The sequence below is a fragment of the Apteryx mantelli genome, chromosome 2, assembly GCF_036417845.1.
Source record: "Apteryx mantelli isolate bAptMan1 chromosome 2, bAptMan1.hap1, whole genome shotgun sequence".
Lineage (NCBI taxonomy): Eukaryota > Metazoa > Chordata > Aves > Apterygiformes > Apterygidae > Apteryx > Apteryx mantelli.
The window spans coordinates 114,023,168-114,043,725 of NC_089979.1; the positions used below are offsets into that span (position 1 = coordinate 114,023,168).

The following is a 20,558-nucleotide window of genomic DNA, read 5'->3' on the forward strand; positions in this document are numbered from 1 at the left end:
AGCCTGGTTCGCACTGAAACCTGTGACAAAGTGGTTGTTTGGCAGTTTCAAAAACTGAGTTATTCATTTAAGCACCTATTTTTGAAAATCTTTCTCTTGCATATAGATTAAGTCACCTTTGAGTTCTAAAGGTTTCCATAAAATGTTTTATACAAGGCCTCATCCAACATCCATTGAAATCAATCAGACCCTTTTTATTGGCTTCAATAAGCTTTGATTCATATCCAAGATGGATTTAGTTCTCCAGATATGAAGACCTAGAGAAAGAAATGACTTCCAAGAATGACAGTAATATTTATTTTGCAGCAGGTGTGTCCCCCACATGACTACAACACTCTCTCCCCTGCCAATATAGAGCTAAATGGGTGTGCAACCAGGCTGGGTGAGAGAAAAGGGGTTCAGTCGACAGCAAGAGCCCACACTGACTTGACTACCAGGGTGGTGCCAAAATTTCAACACAGGGGTCCTTCAGAAATTCTGTGTCCAAACCGGTAGATTAGTTTATAGATCCATCCACCCTTCCCCAAGGTACGTCAGAGCTACCCTATTGCAAGCCTTCCTTTAATGATCGCCAGGTCTTTACTTGTCACACAAACATTCACTAGTCTGTCACATTCTGCCCTGCTCATCGCATGATTTTTCCTCCCTGACACTTCAGAGACCTTCCTTGTAGCAGCAGCAGAGGCCCTGTCAGAGGGGCAGGATGTCTCTTTTTTATTTAGGAGTCCTACAGGTGGAAGAGAGAGTAGAGCAAAGGCCCATAGGCTTCCCCAGGAGCAGGATGCCCAGATGGACAGCAGGCATGGTAGCAATTGTGGTTGCACAGGCATTGCCTTGCCAGGCCAAGAATTAGACTTGGATATGAACTTCCTTGTGTAAGGGGATACAGAGAAGTAGAAACCATCCTACACCCTGCGTAGGACTTCTACCTATGTCAGAAATGCAAAGCATCTTGGAGCAAAAGAAGATGCAGTCAATGAAGTGCGCTTAAAGAGATAGACGAACTCTTTGAGAGAGCAAAAAGTTTTCCCTAACTTAGCAGGTTGTGAAACTCATGACAGTGCCTAAAGGTCAGACATACCCCTACACAGGCACTGAATCGGCCCCATCCAAGGGCAAACTGGACATTTTAGCAAGCAGAGGTGGCTTTTTGGCACTCTCAAGAGCATTTGTCATCACTCTTTGCAAAAAAATCAATCTTTTCAATCCTTCCCACCTTCACTGCTGCACAGTGGACTAGGCTGAGGAGCCTGGAAAGAGGGTCTGTTTAAATGAAGGTGGCTCCATGCAGAAATTAAAAGGTCTGTGGTGAAATACTCAGCTTATCAATACCAGAGAGGGTAGGCCATCACTCACAGGGTCGCTATCAAATCTTTGGGTCACGCTTCCCATCTCTTAGAGCAGATGTGGGACCCAGTTGTGGGCTCCTTTTGCCTCCAGCAACAACTCCATTGACTATACTTTCTGCAAGCAAAATGACTGCAGATGTTTTTTAATTTTTTTTATTTTTAACAAAATTTGGACTCTCATTTGCATGGCCTGGAGACTGTCCCTCTTAGTGCATGGCTCAAGCAAGCTCTCTCCTTTCCAAGTGGTGTTCGTATCCTACTTTTTGTCAAACTTCCTTTGTCTCTCACCAGGAGTAAGGGAGATGGATTAACAAAATGATTTATTCTACCCAAACCTTACCCTCCATTTTTAGCACTTCTGGTGCCCCAAGAAAGTGCAAGGGGAGGAGAGGAGCTGTGTTTAGAATTCATGTTCAAGTGGTTGATAAATTGCTGACAGCAACTCTGTGACAAGTCAGACTGAGTAAAGATGAATTATGGGTGAAAAAATTAATACACAGTCAGAGACACAGATGCATAAAATGCAGTTTACCTCACATTTGCTTTTTTGGTTTGTAATTTGATTGATCACTTCACTTATATGAGCCTGCAAATGTTGGCTCAGTCCCCTGCCAAGTGTTTGAACAAGACTTTAATACTAATGGTTGTTTTGTTCAACTCTATTGATTTTCAGGTACATCGTTTATTCATTTAGGCTTTTGAATGCACATTTTCCCAGAATTAGTACCATATTTGTACTGGCGAAGTGAGTACAATGAACGTGGAGTTACTCGTCTTTATAAAGCAGCAGAATATTCTGTTTTTAATTGTCTTTAAGGGAGTAAACATCAATATATAGCTGCTTTTTCAATTGATAGTTTATTTTGTTCTGTTTCTGTATTGCTCCTCTAGTAAAGTCATGTCTATCAAAGAGATGAGTGTTACTGCTTCAGAGGCCTAGCAAACTATCTACATAATTGAGACATCATTGTAAACCAAGTAAATGATACATGAATTATATTACATACTTCCCTGGTCTCTGACAAATTAGCACAAATTAATTTTTTGCCAACCTGCCTGGAGCCATTAGTGCTCTGTGATTATTGTAGGAGACTTGGCTCTAATTATGAATAAAAAATATCGCTCTGTTCGCAGAGAGTGAAATGCTCTCAGCCAAGAGCGGTCTAACCAGCACACTCCCTGGGAGGGTGGCCCTAGGGCAAGCATGATGGGGTGCGGACGGGGATGCGTGCCCGCTCTTCACCAAGAACGGGTGCCTTTCTTGCATAGGCACTAGGTCCGTGTTTCTGGCATGCAGAGACCTCCGGGGAGCTTGGGCAGGTTGCGGGACCGGCCCACGCTGCCTCAGTGGGGACACGTGGGCTCGACTCCCCGTGGCCTCCCCATGTTTGTCCACACACAGCTGCTCATTTTTTCAGTAAGGAAGCAGAGGGGTGCACTGCACCCCCTGTGCTTGGATACTGCCATCCACGTTACTCACACCATCAGGCTTTTCTGAGCTCTCTGGGAGCATCTTGATACTCTGTCACTGTTAAAACTCTTGGGAGAGGAACATCCAAAATACCCACCTAGCTTTGGAGATAAGTCTTTCCATTGTAGACCTGGAAATATCATGTATTCCCTTCCATGCTAGGAAAGAGAAGTGTCCCCACCTGCTTTGCACATTTGAGAAACCATTTTAGTGGCTCTACAACAAATCTCTGTCCTCAGCCTTAAGAGCCAACAATGCCTAGTGGATCTATTCTGGGTTGGCAAAGAGACCCAATTCAGGTATAACAGGTGAGGTGTTGTAGAGATATCCATATCCACTTGCATTCTGGTGGGCAGTTGCAGGAGCAGACCCTGACACTGGTGGGGAACCAAGAAAGGGGTGCTTGCTGTCCTTGGGGATCACCAGCACAGCTGTGTGAGGCAGTTGAGTGTGTAGATTTTACTCTTAAGAAGGTCCTGTGAACCACTTATTGTCACCAGTGGCCCACAGACCAGAACCTGGGCCAGTGAAAGAAGTGCAAATACATGTGCATTTGTAGGCTCTCCTGCTGCATGTTTCTCAAGTTACAGGATGTTCTCGCCTCTTAGTATGAGAGGAGTGACACTGTGGGCTCCTCCAGGTCAAGAGGGAAAATAATATGGTGTGTTGGGAGTGACATGCAGACTTACAATAGGTAACTGAAGTCTAGCGATTAGCTAAAATTGCTGTAATATGCCTCTTGGTTTCAGCTACATCAAGAGAGGATACTCGTTGGCTGCAACAGAACACAGAAATACTGACAATGGCCAAAAGTATCCAAGCTATCCCATTTAGGATGACTGGATATTGTCTTTGTAAAATAGGTTTGTCAGCTCAGGTGGTGGAGGTTTTTCTGCACTAGGTCCCATGATAGGAGGATGTTCCTCTGCTGCGTGATAGGAGCTGAGGTAGGGGCATGGGTTCAAAGCTCTGCCTACCACGCTCCTGTTTGAGCCCGAGAAGTGAGTAAGTCTGCAGAAGATTTTTCTTAGCTTATCTCTAGATTGTCTTAAGCCAGCTGGTCTGATGAATTAAAAGTCAACACTTTAATTGACTTTGTCTGGGCCAGGATAATGACTTATCTTCAGCGCTGGAGTCCTGCAGCTGCTGATCTCTTAAACAGTCTGTGCTGGAAGGAGTTTTTACTCTTCCTTCTGCCTTTCAAAATGCCTCTTTTGCTCTCTTTGTTGGGCACTCTGGGGCTTTGTCTGCTCCAGCTTATCAGAGACCTTGTGTTTCCAGACTTTAGCCACATCTCCAGTAGTAGGTTGTTGCTGGTAGCTCCAAACTGACAATATAGAGGCATCTCATATCAGCAAATACAGATATATGTATGCTAATGTCATTTATGCCCTTTATCTTACCAAAATAAGCTTAATTGACAGAAGTACTTATACTGATTTGCGTCCCTCTACTGAGTCTTTCACTGTCTTTGTAAAAATAAAAATCACATCTCTCATGGATATTACTGCAGCCACCACACTCTTTGGAGGAAGCCTGGCTTTGCAGTTTGATACTGAGTGTTGTGATTGGGACTTGCAGCTTTTCGGGATGACATGGATTGACTGAGCATTTTGCTCATGTTACAAATTAAACTGCAGCAGAGTTAACAGGAGTTTTGTTGCTTGGGAATTGAGAATTAAAATTAAGGTGTTGTTCATGTTTGAACCTGGGCCTTAGGAGTCCATTGCCTTGCTGATAGGCAACAGGGGCATCTTGCAAAGGATAGTTAAAGAGAGGAAGTGGATGGAAACAGCCGTGTTACAGTGCGAGTGGCATAAAGTTAGGGCATTAAGAAGTGTCTGCAACTCCTCCTGTCTGCCAGAGTAACTGTGGATTGTATCTGCCTCAGCCATCCAGGCTGTCTGAGCAACTATGCATACAAATCAGCCAAATGAAGAGAAACCTTTGGTATGATTATCCTGGTTTCTCGCTCAGGATCTCTCAGTTCTCAGCTAGATTTCAGGCTTGTCAAGTTAAAAGCCAATCAGATCTATCTGGAAGAAGCAAGCATTTTGGGTTTCATAAAATAAAAATTCTCCTACTATTTTCTTTTATTCCTCTCTCTTTTTCGGTGAAAATGTGAACTGTTTAGTGGGAGATGAGACAGAACCAGACCTTGGGATGGGAATGCTTCTGCATTCTTGATGAGATCAGACCTTCAGCCAAATTTAGACCTTGTGTCACAGCCCCATTTCCTTGTTTTGTGATCCTAGGCCATAAAGCAAGCAGCTGGGAGGCAGGCTGAGTGCTGGGAAGCAAAATCCCCCCCTTTTAAGCCTTTCTGTTTTGGAAATAGGTAAAATCTACTAAAACGCGAGATGTGTCTACCACAGTCGGAACTGAGCCCTGAAGAAACAGTTTAGACAAGCTGCAGAAAAAAAGCACAGGCTGAGCATTAGTTCCTCCTCTTTCCCTTGTTTCTCACCATTTCCTCTGCTATAGTTCACTAACAGAAAATAAAACATAAAAAAAGAAACAAAACACCAACCTTCCACCAAATAAACCTGAAGAAAATACTAGTTCATTCCCTACGTGATTCTCTGCTTTATCGAACCCTGTCATTTGTAGCTGGTGTGGCGTTTGCAGAGCGCAATCTGCAGCTGCCGATCATTCACAAATGATATGCATGTGCCCTGCATATGGCACAGCGTTGTTTGGGGAGAGAAGTGGGCAGATGGATGTGCGAGGGCGAGGAAGTGTTGCTCATGGATACGGGGCCATCTTTTGCTAAGAGCAACAAGAAAAAGTAGATCAGGATGTTTCATCCAGAATGCACAGAATCCAAATCCAAAAGACATAAACAGACTAAAATTGCCAGAAGTCAGGGTAATTGCCTAGGGAGCAAAGGACTGAGCCAGGCTTGGTGTGTTTTAGATCTGTGCTTGCAGGAAGTTTTGAGTCCAGAGCACATCTCATTTGGTTTGGCTGTCCCACATAATCTTAGTGATGCCCCTTAAAGCCTCTGCCAGATGAAAGGTGTGAGTTGTAGGACAAATTCCATTTTTGCTAGTGCTGTTTAACAAGCTGCACAGCATTTTGGTACCTTGATATGCGTACTCTCAGTAAAAGAATAAGGAAAAAGTTAGAAGAGAAACTGCTGGTGTGTGTTATAAATATCCGCACTCCTGAGAAAGAGCTGGCTAACAAGGATGATTAATGAGAGACAATTAAAGCTTGTTTGTTTGTTTGTTTATAATGAGAAATGTATCTGGTTAAAAAAAAGAAATTCATTATAGGTAATACATAGGCTCCGTGGACAGCGTTGAAAGAAGCAAGCAGGCGCAATCCTGGTGGCCCTTCTTTCCCCAGGCCATGTGTGCAGCACGGATGCCTTGCACACTGCCATCGGGAGCAGCCGGCCGTGCGGCAGGGGTGCTCTGCTGAGGGCGGCCGGGGCTGGGCGCCCGCGGGCACCCAGGGGCCAGGCAGCCGCCAGCTCCAAGGTAGCATGGGTTTAGGTCGGCTTTAAGTTGGTGGGAAAGAGCAGAGGTTACTCTCTAGCTGAGTTGCAACAAGAAAAATTGTATGGGTTTTATAGCTCTCAGTGACAGGCTTGAAACCCTGATGTTAACCAAGCATTAAAGCCCATTAAACCAGCATTTTTTTTCTCCCAGAGGGTTATTTCAGATGACAGTCATCCACAAACTGCCCTGGAGTCCTTCCTGAAGCAACTTCTGCAGGGGGAGAAGAGGGGAGGAGACCTCATCCTTAGCATTTCAGGGAGATCGTTTTCTACTCGCTCAGGCAATTCAGCCATTCCGCTCTTATTTCATGCTTTGTGTGCATGATATTGCCATAGCTGGCTGAAATGTGCATTTCTCATGCACTGCTTCTGCAAGCAAGAAAGGTTTCCCTTCTCCTGTGCAGGAGGAAAGGACTGATGAATCTTACTCCACTGGAAATTTTTTAGTGCATCCTGCTCAATTTTAAGCTATTTTCCTTCTCTGAGTCTCCAGTTATTTTATTACAGAAATGACAGCAGCTGATAATATACACGCAACATAACTGTTGCAAATGCAAGATGGATGTTTGTTTTTGGGGACAGAATTTGCCCAGGGGGAAGAATCTAGGAAACATTATCTTGGCTCCTTACTGGCATCTTTCATCTATTTGTGACATATCCCGATTTTTATAAAGGCTGTAGGCAGAGAGAGGCTCTATATTAAAAAAATACTTAAAATCTGTGTTCTTTACTGCTTATTCTTATTCTTCCTCTTCCCTTTATATTGTTCACTGTTAATTTTTGACCCTTGAATTTCCCAGTTAATTAATCTGCTTTGATCACTGCCTAAATCAATTATAGTGACATACTAAATTTTATCCTCAGCAAAAAAAAAAAAAGGTTAATAATGATTACTTGAAATGCAAATATATGCTGCTTTAATATTCCAAGCTGACATGCTCACCATTCAGTAAGGCACTATCACTCAAGGGTTTTATTTTTTTTTTTTTTTCCAAAATGCTTTAAATCTGCCACTTGGCAAAACATACTTTTTCCCACATTGAGTTGCTGTAACTCCAGCCAGATAAATATAAACTTGCACTGCCTTCAGACCTGGTAGATATAAAGCTAGCAATTATGTTTTTATGCTGGGTTGTAGGAGGGACTGCTAGCAGGTTATCTGCAGACAGAACAGTTTGTCCTGACCAACCATTTTGATTAGCAGCAAGGTGCTAACATATTTGTGATATGCTGGTATGATTTTTCTTTCCATTTGAAACATTTTCAGCAGTAATTGATTTTTACCAAACCTCATAGCCTGCAGAACAGAAGCAGTTATTTCTTCTGAAAGAGGGCAAATGGGCAGTATTTTTAGCCTTCTTCATCCCAAATGCTGAGGGGATAGATGGAGGCCATCACACACATATGAGTGTTTTCAAAGGTGGCCTAACAAAAGCAGAACAACATCTGGGACTTACCATCACTGAGATGGAAGAATATTGTTCAAAAATGAAAAGGAAGCAGCAGCTGGTAGTATGCTGGTGCTGACGTCTGAAAGCAAACGCGCTTGCCTGCATGCTGGACCCAAGCCTGCAAGCGGAGCTCTGCTCAGGGGCGCTCCCCAGAGCTCTGCCTGGCCCCACAGAGGCCCAGGACTTTGATCAAAGAGCTTCTCCCTTCCAGTTATCCTGTGTAAATCTGATTATGAAAAGCAGAAGGGAGAAAGGACACCCAAATCCTGCGTGCTCAGACCCCAGTCTTAGTTACGCCTCATCATTTTAGACTGCCTGAGCGTAACCAGAGGATCTCCACATCTCTGTGACCTCTGCAACTGGGAGGAGTCCTTCTGGCAGAAAAAGCAATGTGTTTTTTTCTGTGCTGCCAAATTTCTAAAGGCCAGAAGTCAGGGCTTAACAGCATGGTGCAGAAAAGAAGTTCCTGCTTATTCCTCCCATGTCACCGTCAGCCAGGCACTCTGGACTGGACATGCTGCAAAAATGCATTGGTTGAGTTTTTGCAATGGCTGAGCATTGAAGATAAAACAGCAAGGCATCAGCAGCCATGTGGCTCCTTTCGTTGCAGGCATTTCCTTCCCCCATCCAGCCTCTGGGACAACAGGTTTTTCTCTGCAAGCTGCAGCATGAGGAAAATCTAGATGTGATATACACAACCAGAGGAAGGCCAAAGCCCATGGAAAATAGGCCTGCAGGTGTAAATGACACCCTGTAGGTGACAGTTTGACCACAGCCCTGACCCACAACATACGGCACAGCCATCCTCCTCCTGCCCCAGGGCAGGTCGCTGGCATCTTGGCTGTCCCTCAAACACACGGTGCTCATTGAGTGAAATTTCCCCTTTACCATTGAGGATCATGTGTGTAAGGCAGAGCATTTGGGGAATTATTAAGATAACACTGGTAGTTGACTTCTTTGTAATCAATGGCCTTATGATGGCCAACCTCTCCTCTTTGGATAAGGATGCCTTTCCAAGGTCTTTTCTAGCCTGTTTGCAATGGTTCTCCCAGACTTCCTTTCTATTTAAGTATCCATATCCTCATTTTGGAACAATCCCAAAATGCTCCTTCAGCACAAGCTTGTACAACTCAACGGAAAAACAATTTTGTTACAGTCAGTGAGAACTTGCCCTCCAGGACAGGTATTTCCAGAATAACAAGTTAACCTTCCTAGATCCTAGGCTTAACCCATTCCTAACCCATTCCTAAGCAGGAGATTTGCCTTCTGAAATATATTTCCTCCTTTAAATCTTCCCACATGCCAGCTGTTCCCTGCTGAAATGAACCTCAGCTGAATATAAACCCTATTTGTTACCAAACCAAATGTTTCCTCTGTACCCTACCACAGGAAGTTAGACCATCATGACACCTATAACCCTTTTCTGGACATATAAGTTGTTCTTCGGTGGGAGCTGCTGGAGAAGTTTGTCATCTGCAAATCACATAGTGTAGTCAGGATATGAATCTCAGCTCTTAAACTGATCTGGACTTTCCCTTAGGAAATAAATGATGCCCTGGAGCAAAATAAATGAACTCTCGCAACTGAGGTTCATACATGGTGATCAGATAATTGATGGTTAGTCCAATAAAAGGTAACTGATGATGAGTTTGTGGACCCATCCGTCATTTTTTTTGTTGTGACTGATTAGAAAAAGGTAGAAAATTGGGAGAAAAATTGATGGGATGCTGTGAAGTTGATCTGTTTTTGTTCTTGCTTTCCTAGGTGGGGCTAAGTACTGCAATAAGGAAAGCAAAAAGGATTATGAAGACTTCCAAGGACCTGGTAAGAAATCAGTGACATTGCGATGTTTTACACTGTAATAGCATTCTATCAGGATAACTCCATTTTGTCAGGAATGAAGAAGGTCATTTTGCCTAATTGCAAATCCACCTGATCATCATAAAGTTGAATGCTGGCTAATACTCCTACTTCACTCCTACCCAGTATAGGATCTGCTCTGTCAGGTGAGACTGGAAAGAAGGAGAGGGAGATAATAAAGTTGAAGTGTAAAAGTACATGGAGGGCAGACAAAACCTCATGAAAAATACAGACTGCTTGTAGCGTAGGAATAACTGTTGAGGTCCATCCAAGATATAAACTTGTGTCCGAAATTCATGCAGCAGCTGAAGATGTGGTCCATGGGCTGCATAGTGCAGCTCCGCACTGAGACGTTTGCTTGTACCAGTCCTGCTCTCCTTTGGTGGGGCAGCTAGCCTTAAAACAGAATACAAGCATCAACAACTGCAGCTTTTGGGAAGAAAATTATTAATGGAAAATGAGCGGGAATGGTAAGAGTAAATGCCTTATGAGCATAAGTATACTCACCCAGAAAATCCAGAAGCTCCCTAAACTCTCTTCCCATTGCCTGTACCTTAATCGCCATAAACTATTGTCAACTTACCCCTTGGTCTTGCTGTTCAACACAGTTATTTCTATCGCCTATTCAAAAGAGACTGTTCTGTTAAACATACTTTGGTGAAGAGGCAGTGGTACTCATGACCTTCTCAAACATTCACATATATAAAATGGCAACACTGAGCCCTGTGACTCTGCAGTATTTGAGGAACTTTATAGAAGGTAAGAAAGGAGTAGTCCCTGCTCCAAAACTAGCTGCAAATTGAGATCTTGTCAATAATAAAAGGATACTAAGGGGAGAAGAGAGCCAAGTCTGTGACTGACGGGTCAGGGACACTTGTCTAGGTAAAGAAGTGATTGAGGGAGTATATGGGAAAGGTGATTCAAGCAGTGCATTATGCTAACAGAGTTTTACCAGAGACAGGAGACTTCTGAGCTTATGTTCACATGCATGCAAGGGCCATGCTGGGTTTCAACCTAAATGCTCAGCTCAGGAAGCATCTGTCATCCTGTTGCGTGTACTGAGGGCACAGGACGACTGCAATTTGGCTAGGAACCCAGGTGATAAATGTGAAATGCCATGGACACTTGAGTGCTTGGGGTTTTTCTTTCTTTAACCAGAGGTGAGGTAAAGTTTGAGACCAAGACAACTAAATATTTAAGTGTCTAACTTCAGGAGTCTGTATGTGAGCTAGGTGTTCAACTCCCGTTAATGGTAGTGGAGAGCTAGCCAGTCCAAGCTACTAGCTGCCCTTGTGGTATGTGAAATGGCCTGTGGTGCCTTGCCCATCCTCTGGCTGCCAGTCCAAAAGGTCTCATCTAGATCCTGTGTCATATCGGCCAGGCCCCATGGGTGATTCAGACACCCCAGGGATGTCCCAGGTGGCACCAGCTGCCTGCAGTGAAGCACACGAACCCCACATCTACATCTGCTCTGGGGAGAGCTCAGTCCCCCTCGGGGCTCCAAGGACAGTTTCCTCCTCATTGGCCATCCTGCAAGCTTCAAGCCCTAGCTCTGGGTTGGACACGCCATACCCAAGCAGCGAAATGTGGGCTGCTTCCCCTGAAACTGAATTCCTCCTTCCGTGGTCCCATTTCTCCCTTCCTCAACCATTTTGGTATAGATTTGGTTGAGATGTTTTACAAAACCATGAATTTCTCACTCAGCCTTGCCCTGTGCTCTTCTGTCCAGGGAAACTTCCTTTCTCCAGACTTCCTGCAGCGTCTAGGACTGCTGAGCCTCGGCTCCTCCTCATTTCATGCCTCTTCCTTGTCCTTTTTTATGCCTGCTTTGCTCTTGTAGCCATGGGTGGGAAGGAGCCCCTGGACCAAGTCACTGCCTCTGAGCATGATGACCACACTTTGGAATAGTCTGAAATTCAGGCAGTGGCCTGAATGTGAATTCTGCACATTTTCCCTTTATTTGTAAGGGGCTGCCTTTGCTTCTAAACTTGAAAACTGGGATTTGAAATCTTTCTGCCTCCCCCAGTTTTCAAATTTATAACTGATCTTAATCAGTAGCAGAGAAAGAAGGGCAGCTTTTATTCTGCTGGGTTCACTTATATGAGTCAGCTCAGCCATAGAGTTTGCTTCCAGTTGTCTTCAGGCGCTTAATGCAAAGCAAATGTTTTTGCTGTTTGTGAAGAAATTATTGATATTGCTTCTTCCTGAATTCTCACTGTGATGCTATTCACAAAAGTGAAAATTGAGGTTCCTAATTAGCCTTTGGGCAATTGCCAAATTGGAAAGCCAGGGAAATAAACAATACACGCTCAGCTCCTGCAAAACAGCAAGCAGCAGGATCTTATTCATCTGCTTTCCTATTCAGCCTGGTGCTACTGATGGCTTGAGATTTCCACTCAAATTACAAGAAATTTCTAATCCCCTTCCCCTTCTCTGGGTGCAATGCCATGCGTTAATGCCTGCAGCAAGTCATGTAAGGCCTCTCTGCTAGATTCAGCCCAGCTGCAGGTGCAAGGATGAGGAAAGATCAATATCGCAGCCAGGCTCTCAGGAGGCAGAGCTCCTTACCCCCACAGGAGCCTGCGCACAGGTAGCTAGCTCACACGTGCTGGTCTGGCTTCGCAAGCTGAAATGAGGAGGGTGAACACCCCTCTTTGCTGCTGCTGGCACATCATACCTCATCCCTTGTATGGCAGACCCTGGCTGACTGCGGGGGCCTGGCAAAAAAGTAATAGACTCAGTTATAATTTGGATTTTCCCAGTCAGTGTTCAGTCAGAGTATTTCTAAACCTACATAACTGCATGCTACAAAGTCAAATCAAATTAAAACAAATGTTGTATGATTGGGTGGGCCTCTCCTGCCATTATTCTTAGTGTCTTTCTTAACAATTACCTCGGTGACCCTTACAGAAACATATTTTAAAGCTAGAAAATTAAAAATAATAGCATTTCTAGGGTTATAACCGTCTCTTGCAACTTCCCCTTCACCCACGTTGCAGTTAATTTAATTTCAAATTCAGAAAAACAGCTGAGGAGGAAACAAGCATGAAAGGAGATTCTCTAGGAGACAGCAGAGTGTCAGGTCTTTGCACCATGCTGCGTTAAGTCTCATATCCCAGAACAGCAATGTGCGATGGAATAGCAGGAAAATCACCTGCCCAAACTGAACTCTGTCAAACAGCAGTCTATCCAGCTGCCCACGCGCACACGCATGCGAATGAGCAAGGCCCAAGGCAGCCAAAGCACTCTTGCTTCACAGGAAAGGATTGCCTGGCTGAACGTGTGGATGAGGATTCAGAAATGCCCTATGTGTGGTAGGAGGTGTCTGGATCCAGACTAGTGAAGAGCAAAAACATTCGCAGGGTCTTTTGTGAGCTTTGCCCCACTGATGGAACATGATGTTGGCGGGAAACAGCGGATTATATCTGTTGGTTCTTCCCATATTTGTTATTTGTGGTGCTTTTGGCCCGTTGCATGTTTGTGGAAAGGATTCCTCAGCCTTCTGAAGCAGTTCTTGCCAGTTAACTGTCCCTGTCTTTGCTTGTCGGCTGTGTGTGACTGTGCATATAAAAAGAGGCATGATTACGGCTGTCCATAATGAGAACGGGAAGTCTGTTTGGCTCCCCAGGGACTGACATTTACTGGTCATTTCTTAGGACCATCTTAGATGTGGGAAAAAGACAAGTATTTTCCAGATGTAGAGATTTGATGAACGTGGCTACAACCCCCAGATTCTATTAAATATCTTCCATTCATTCATTAAAAGTAGTGAGCCATCTGTGAGCGATTGGTTTAAACCAAACACCAACAAGCGTTAAGGACTCATTACTTTTTCTTTTTTTGGAAAATTAATTAAAATAATTACTGAAATGTCATTATGGAATGTTAATAGGCAATGAATAAAGTATTTGTGTTATCAACCACTGTGAACATCTCTAGCATTATGGGCGGGGAAGACACAGAAAAGGCATCTCTGAGCAATAGCAGTGAAAAAAATGACTTTGTGCAGAATGGTGTCGTGGCTTTAGTGTTTAATGAGAGCAACCACCACACATATAATTCTGTCTTGATTAAATGATGCCTGTAAATTACAGCCCTGTATCGGGAGAATTGGGAAGCCACACAAGGAGCTAAAAGAGACTTGCACATAGAGGCATGGAGGCTTTTCAGCCCTTTGGGTGCTAAAGTCAGTCCCTGCCCTTCTTCCACTCTTTCCCCTGCAAGGCAAAGGGGGGCTTGAACCAGTCTCCTGCCCACCCACTCCTGACGCTCAGGGACAAGTAACCTGCTTTCTCCCAGATACACATATTGCCCATCTGCAAGGGAAGCTGCGTGATGGGGAAAACCGCATAGTGCCCACTCGCGCGGGCTCTTGCTGCCTATTTTACATGTGTGCACACAAGGTTTATCCCCTGTGCTCCTTGCCACCTTTTGGGGGTACCCGGAGGTACCCTGAAAGAGCAATTAAATGTTCATGTGCCCCCTGCAAGCAGCACGATTGCCCGCGGCGGGGTGCTGTGCCGCTGCCATGGCTGGCCCTCAGCACCCAAACCCCCAGGGCTCCTGTCTCTGCCAGCCACCGCCGCCGAAGCCAGGCCGTCTGCTGGGTCTGCAGGCTATTCTCCCTTTGATGCTAACACAGCTCCAGACTGCAGCTATTTTCAAATGACAGGCTGAGAAAAAGGCAGGAAAGGTTTTATTCTACTTCCAGCAAAGGGTAGCCTTTAAATGCAGCCTGCGAGCAGAATAAAAGGAGGCTTTATTTATTTATTTCTGGGAAGCCCTGCAGTTTGTCTTTCTGGCACAGTTTCGGCTCCAGATGCTTTAACTTCAAAGGCTTTGCATGCTGTGACTTAGGCTGAAGTGAAAAGCCAGCAGCTCAGAAGAAGACACCACAAATCTTAGCATAATGGAAAGCTTTAAGAGCCTCTGCTGCTTCTGTAGGCAGTGTTAAGATTATTCTTACATGGAGGAGGTGGGGGAAGTGGTTTCTTTTTTCTTTTCAGGAAAGTGTACATATTTTTACAAAGGTCTTTCAGAAAAGCCAGCTTTCTACCTGGGTGCCTCTCTCTCTCTCTCTCTCTCTCTCTCTCTGCCTGTACATATGCACACACACCCCCTCCAAAACTGTGCGCGGTAATTAAACAGAAAATGAGATGGAATTAAAACTTTCCCCTACATAGTGCCCCTGAGATAGTTAGGTGACAAGCGATGAGGTGTCCAAAGGAAAGTGTGGTGTTTGCATTGCGGCGATGCAGCCAGCACCTTGGGCACTGCCCCATCACCGCTGGGGCAGCGCATCTCCGTCCCGCTCCGGGCCAGGGCTGGCGCCTTTCTGCCCGCCTGACTGTGATGTGTTTTGGTGGCTGACATCCCACTCCAAGCAGTGCATTACTCCTCTCCATCACCCCTTGTTTCTTTTTCAAACAAACACCTTCCTGCCTTCCCTCGTGCTGCAGAGGAGCTCCCTATGCACCACTGCAACACCACCTCGCTGTCCTTCACTGCCCTCTTTAAAGGACTCCGTCATTCAGAGCTTTATATGCTGAGGTTACTACCCCTCACACCAATAACAGCACTTCGTTGTCCTCCTCCAAACTGTGTCCAGCCATTATCTTCTGTTTTATATTAGATTTAGGTTGTAATCTCATTAGGGCAAGGACTGTCTAATTTTTTTCTGTGAATTCAAAGTGTGAAACACAAGGGAGCTGGTCCAAGAATAGAGCTCCTAGGTGCTATAGCAATATAAATATTTGCCCTCCTTTGCATAAGTGAATGAGAACGTCCATCTGCTCAACTGCTTCATATTTATATGCTCAATACGGCCTTAGTGAATACAGATAAATAGTCTGTGCACTGGCTAGCCTTCAATATTTGTAGACCACCTGAATGCCCTCAGTGTTTACAAACCACCTGACCTTCCAGTGAAGCTACATTAGCAGCACATGCATGGAGTTGATCTCCAATGTGGTGCAATGTTTCTGTAACTTGAGCATGTGTTTATTTCTGGAGCTTTCTGGTTACCTGGGACCTCCTCATGTAGCTTGGCCCATGGCTGATGTCTATTAAGGTTGAAAGAGTTTATCCTGCAGGAGCTGTCTTTTACAGCCTGCATGTCTGGTAAAGATAAAACCCAGTTGTGAGATTTCTATGTTAAAAAATAATTAAAAATCAAGGCACGCTATGCATATGCTGGATCCTCCCATTTATCCTCTCTTTGGATTGTTCCTGACCTCCGGCTTATCAACCCTCCTGCCCCGAGCATGCAGAAAGCAGCCTTATGGCCCACAACATATGTTGTGTTCAGTAGTTCTGAGCTAAGTGTCAGATACCATGGTGTTTATCAAATATGAGAATAGCAGTTTTTAAAAAGGGTGGAAAAAATAACTTCAGTACATGACGGGAGACAGTTTCATAAGAACTTCTTCATTCCTTTTTAATTTTATAACTCTTTGAAAGCAAGAGTCGTTGGTTTATAACATGTTCAGTTGAAATCCTTAAGTTGACTGCTATGTCAAGCCTAAATCCTCTGGCATGTAACATCCTTAATGGAGTCATTGGGGTTTTCAGATGTTATTAGGCAGCAAGTATATGATTTTAGCTTTAGACTTCACTGACACTCATTATCCCAAGCCTTGCCGTCTCTATGAACTAATGCACTTGTCTTCTTTTATTTTTTCCTTCCTTTCTAGAAAAGCATCATGGGGTTCTCAAATTTATGTGCTTTTCCTCTTCTGGATAAGCTGTGCGAGAAGATTAAATAGTGCGTATAAAATTTTCAATCCTTAATCACAAACAGAATATGATGCATTTGTTTCTTTCAAAGGAGACGCAAAAATAATTCTCAGATTAAAAAAAAGAAAGCTTCCTGTAGTCTTCTTATATTTCTTTCTTTCATAAAAACACTATCTGGGCAGTACAGAGGGAGGCTGCATAGAGTTCAAGTAAGTGACAGTCATAGGAGAGATCCCAGTTCTTTTTCAATACTGAAAAAATGTGCATAATTTTAGCAGGTCCCAGGGGACAAATATACTCTGCTGCAGGGAAGAACTCTCGATCCATACACACAAAGACACAAAGCCTCCAAGAGGGAACAATTTTCCTCCTGAGATTTCCTGAGCCCAAGAGACTTCTGCATTTTGTGTATTCACCCAGTTGTAGTGCCCACGGCTCAATGCAGAGAGCCATATTCCCCTGGGTTTACAGCAAGCAGCAGCAACATAACTCTGTAAAGAATATGACTTGTGTGCCAGTTGCCAAATGTAAGGAAAACCTCAAGGTATTGAAGAAACCTAGGCCAGGGAGGGAGGGCAGGGTGCACATGAAAAGCAATTTGTGGAGGTGCTGACTTTAAGTCAAAGCCTCTGTGAAGGGCCCAGGATATCAGCTGGGCTATTAGTCCTAAAGAGTATTTGTCAATGTAGGGAATAAATGGGTTGGAGGAAGAGTTAGGCAAATCTGAGAAGAAAACAGTATTATCAGCAGTATTTTGGGGCTGATTTGACTCCCCAGACCAGCTTGCTCATCTATTTTTTGCTCGTTACAGTGAAACTGCAAATACCAAGAGTTTATTGGGAATGGGTTGCTTAACATGAAACATGTCTTAAGCATCTTTGAAATGGAAGACAGGGCATAAATAACCTGAGAAGGGAGAATGAGTGTTTGAGCCCTGCGAGTTCAGCTAGTAGAAGCAGGAATCAAACTGTAAATTAGGTGTTGGATCAGATATGTTCAATTCTTCCTTTCTCTTCCTCTCTCTCTTGCTCTCACTCTGTTTTTTTTTTTCCCCTTTCTTCTTCCTGTAACTACAGAAATATGCCTGGCAGTTGGACTTTTTTAGCTAGTTCTGGATGCATGCCAGTTCCTTGCAACTGAGCCTCGCTGCAGAAATGAAGCAGCCCAAAGCAGCATGTGGAAGCTACTGAGCACAGGCAGAATAAGGGTCACGAGCACCAATAGGCAGGTGCAGTGCCCGTCTCCTCTGTGTTTCTCCTTTTCCTGATGCAATGCAGCCTGAAGAACCCACCCTCATTGCACCCACTTGTTTTTTTAACCCAGGTTAAACATCTCTTATGAGTCCAAGGGATTGGAAATACTTGGAAAGGAAGCTTTCCAAGGAAAGGATTATTAGCGTGGCGTTCAAAGACTGCTGCCTGCTGGGCCAAATAGGAGAGACTGTTCATTGTGGGTGGGCTGAGCTGTGTCCTGTAGCTTGTGCAAGGCAGTGTGAAAGCTGGCGCATGTCCCAGTTAAAAAGGAAGGGGCGCAGAGCTGACACAGTCACTTTAACACCTGCTTCAGCTACTGCTGACACCCCTATGGTTGCTGGAACCAAAAGTCACACTGGGAAAAAAGAGATGTAATTCTCAAAGAGTGAAGGTAATTAACCACCGAGGGCTCCGTCCTCCGTTGCTCAGATCAAGGTGAAATACTTTTCTTGTGAATATGTCTGAGCTTGGCCAGAAGGCTGTGGGTCTAAATACAGGAACTGCGAGATGAGACTCAGGTCCTCAGTTAATGCATGAGGCCACTTGCTTATTCAGTGCACACAGCCCCTCCTCATGTTAAAACCACCTTTGCCTGAGACGGTAAGCATTTGTTTGTGTAACTGCGGCTTGCTGTGCAAAGTACAAGTCTTCTGGGCCCAGCATAACTGGGGAGAGAAGGCTCGAGGGGTTCATATGAGAATCTGCCATTTGTTTTTAGCAGAAGAAAAAGGCTCGTTCACATCAGCAAAAGACCCCATCCTGCAGCTCGTTTTCAGGTAGAAGGACTTCAGTTAACATTTCACAGCAAGATCTGTCTGGCTGAATGTAGTGCTTGTTTCCAAAAATGTTAGTTTTACCACAGATTTCACATGCTAGTTTGTTTTAGAGATCAAGGGTTAAATTTTATGGCTGTACCTGTTTCCCTCAACTTCAGGTACAGAATTTAGGAGATACTGAAGAAATCAGAATTTGGTCCTTTGCGCAGAATCAGTTTGCTGAAGCACAAGCACAGAGTTAAAAATGAATATGAAGCTATGAATAACATACCAGCTATTATCTATTCTGAATGTCTTACTGTATTTTTTTCTTTCTGAATAAGTTCCTTCCATATGTTAACACTGGGTTTGCTGTTTTTGTTTTTTACAGTGTCATAAGAAATAAACTGCCTTTTGAAGATTTTGATGGAGATAAATTTAGTACCTTCCCAGTAAGCAAAGCTTTTCCTTTGGTACAGTAATCCCTTGATAATGAGAATGTCTTTGGGATTCCTCCTACTTTCTGCAAAGCCTTATTCATTCATGCAAAAATTTGTATAGGAGTGAAGTGAAAGGAGATTTTTGTTACTAAAGATCTTCTTTTTTCTGTATGAAAAAAAACAATCATTCATTTATGCCACCTGGGGAGATGTATACATAAAGCTGTACTCCTGCAGAAGCAAATTGCTCTGCTGCTGAGTGGTCTGTTTACTGAATTAATAAGAGGTGAAGTAAAGTCATGTAAAAAAAAATTAAATTGCCAACTTGTTTTATTTCTGCTCCAAAATGTGCATAGTGTCATTTATTAAAGCTTAGCAAAGGGGCTCTGGAATAGAACCCATTTGCTGGGTTTTATTCCTGCACCTTGAGCTAGATTCTCATTTTACATATTTTAAATTAAAAGAACAAGAGTAACAATGAACATCCTATTTGTGTGCTTCTCCTGGCTTTTAGACTTTGAGGGGCTATCACTGGCGAGGCAGAGACTGCAATGACAAAAACTCCACTGTGTACCCCGGCAGACGGTAATGTTTTTAATTATTCTAAATGTATTATTTGAATAACTGCAGCTTCTTTAAGGATGAGCTCCATGTTTGCTTTTGGGGGGGGGGGGTGACACAAGGTGTTTCGGATTTGCTTCAGGCTGGAGCTCCTGGCCAAATGCCTGGTAGTGGCTGGGGAGCATTAGTGCACTCCTGGGGCAGCTGCTGCACTGTCATCTTCTTTTAATAAGTTGGAAGTTAAATACCTTGCGTGAAAACATGGGGCCCATGGGCCTTCTCCAGCACCCAGGTAAGGATGGGAAAATCCCCATACCCTGTGATACAGTCCACCCCCAAATAAAGATCCCCCTGAAATAAGTGGGAGCTGTGAAAGAAGAAATACTGGCAAAATGGGCCCAAAGGGAGAAGAAAGGCTTGAAGCATGAAAATCCCACGTATTTTGTGCATCCTGTGCTGGTTAGCAGCGCTGGGGGAGGCTGCCCGTGGGTGGTGAGCTTCAGGGTCCAGTCCTCACGTTGTACTGGCGGACGGGTAGAGTAAGCATGCACGCCCCAGTCGAGGTAAATAATTCCCTGTTAGCCCAGTGGGACGTCGGCGCACACCCGAAACAGAGAACGTAGCCGGCTGTAACTTTGTGGGATGTTAAACAAGGTCCTCCGCGCTTACTATTTTACTCTATGCAAAACAAGCTCAAAATATTCTTTCAAAAATAAAGCGCTCCTCTGCAAAGGGTTTGTTAACAAGTTATTGATGGGAACGATTTGTTAAACCTAGGCATTAATCGAATTGCGAATAGCGAAGCTGGGTGTAAAGGTGTGGGCTGGGAAGAACTACACAGCTGTATGAGTAGAAGTGATCTTACAAAACCATGGTAGTGCAAAACTGAATAGATGAAGTGTCTCTGTAGAAGAGGTCCAAGCTAATTATACTGTGTTATGGGCCAGATCAAATCCTCATTCCACTCCACTGAATTTGGAGTCAGGGGGCTCAGTGAATTTCAATAAAATTTTAAAGGCTGTGGGAAGGGGAAAAGGGCCTGTCTTTTGTGAAAGTCATTCCCATTCACTTCAGTTAAGCGAATATGCACGCTAGAAGGGTGTTATTCAGCACCCTCCAGTATCAGACTTTAAATTAATACTGCATTTTAGAAGGAAAAATTACCTCTTCTGAATTCA

General features: G+C 44.1%; 1 protein-coding gene across 2 annotated transcripts in view; it reads left to right on the forward strand.

Annotated features, from left to right (window-relative positions):
- Positions 1-20,558, forward strand: part of AOAH (acyloxyacyl hydrolase) — an 84,794-nt gene that overhangs the window by 22,251 nt on the left and 41,985 nt on the right. For both annotated transcript variants that reach the window (XM_013948143.2, XM_013948142.2), the window contains exons 6-9: positions 9,541-9,600; positions 16,329-16,399; positions 18,771-18,831; positions 19,334-19,404. In XM_013948143.2, coding sequence (XP_013803597.2) covers positions 9,541-9,600; positions 16,329-16,399; positions 18,771-18,831; positions 19,334-19,404 — 263 coding nt within the window. The remainder of the gene's footprint in view (positions 1-9,540; positions 9,601-16,328; positions 16,400-18,770; positions 18,832-19,333; positions 19,405-20,558) is intronic.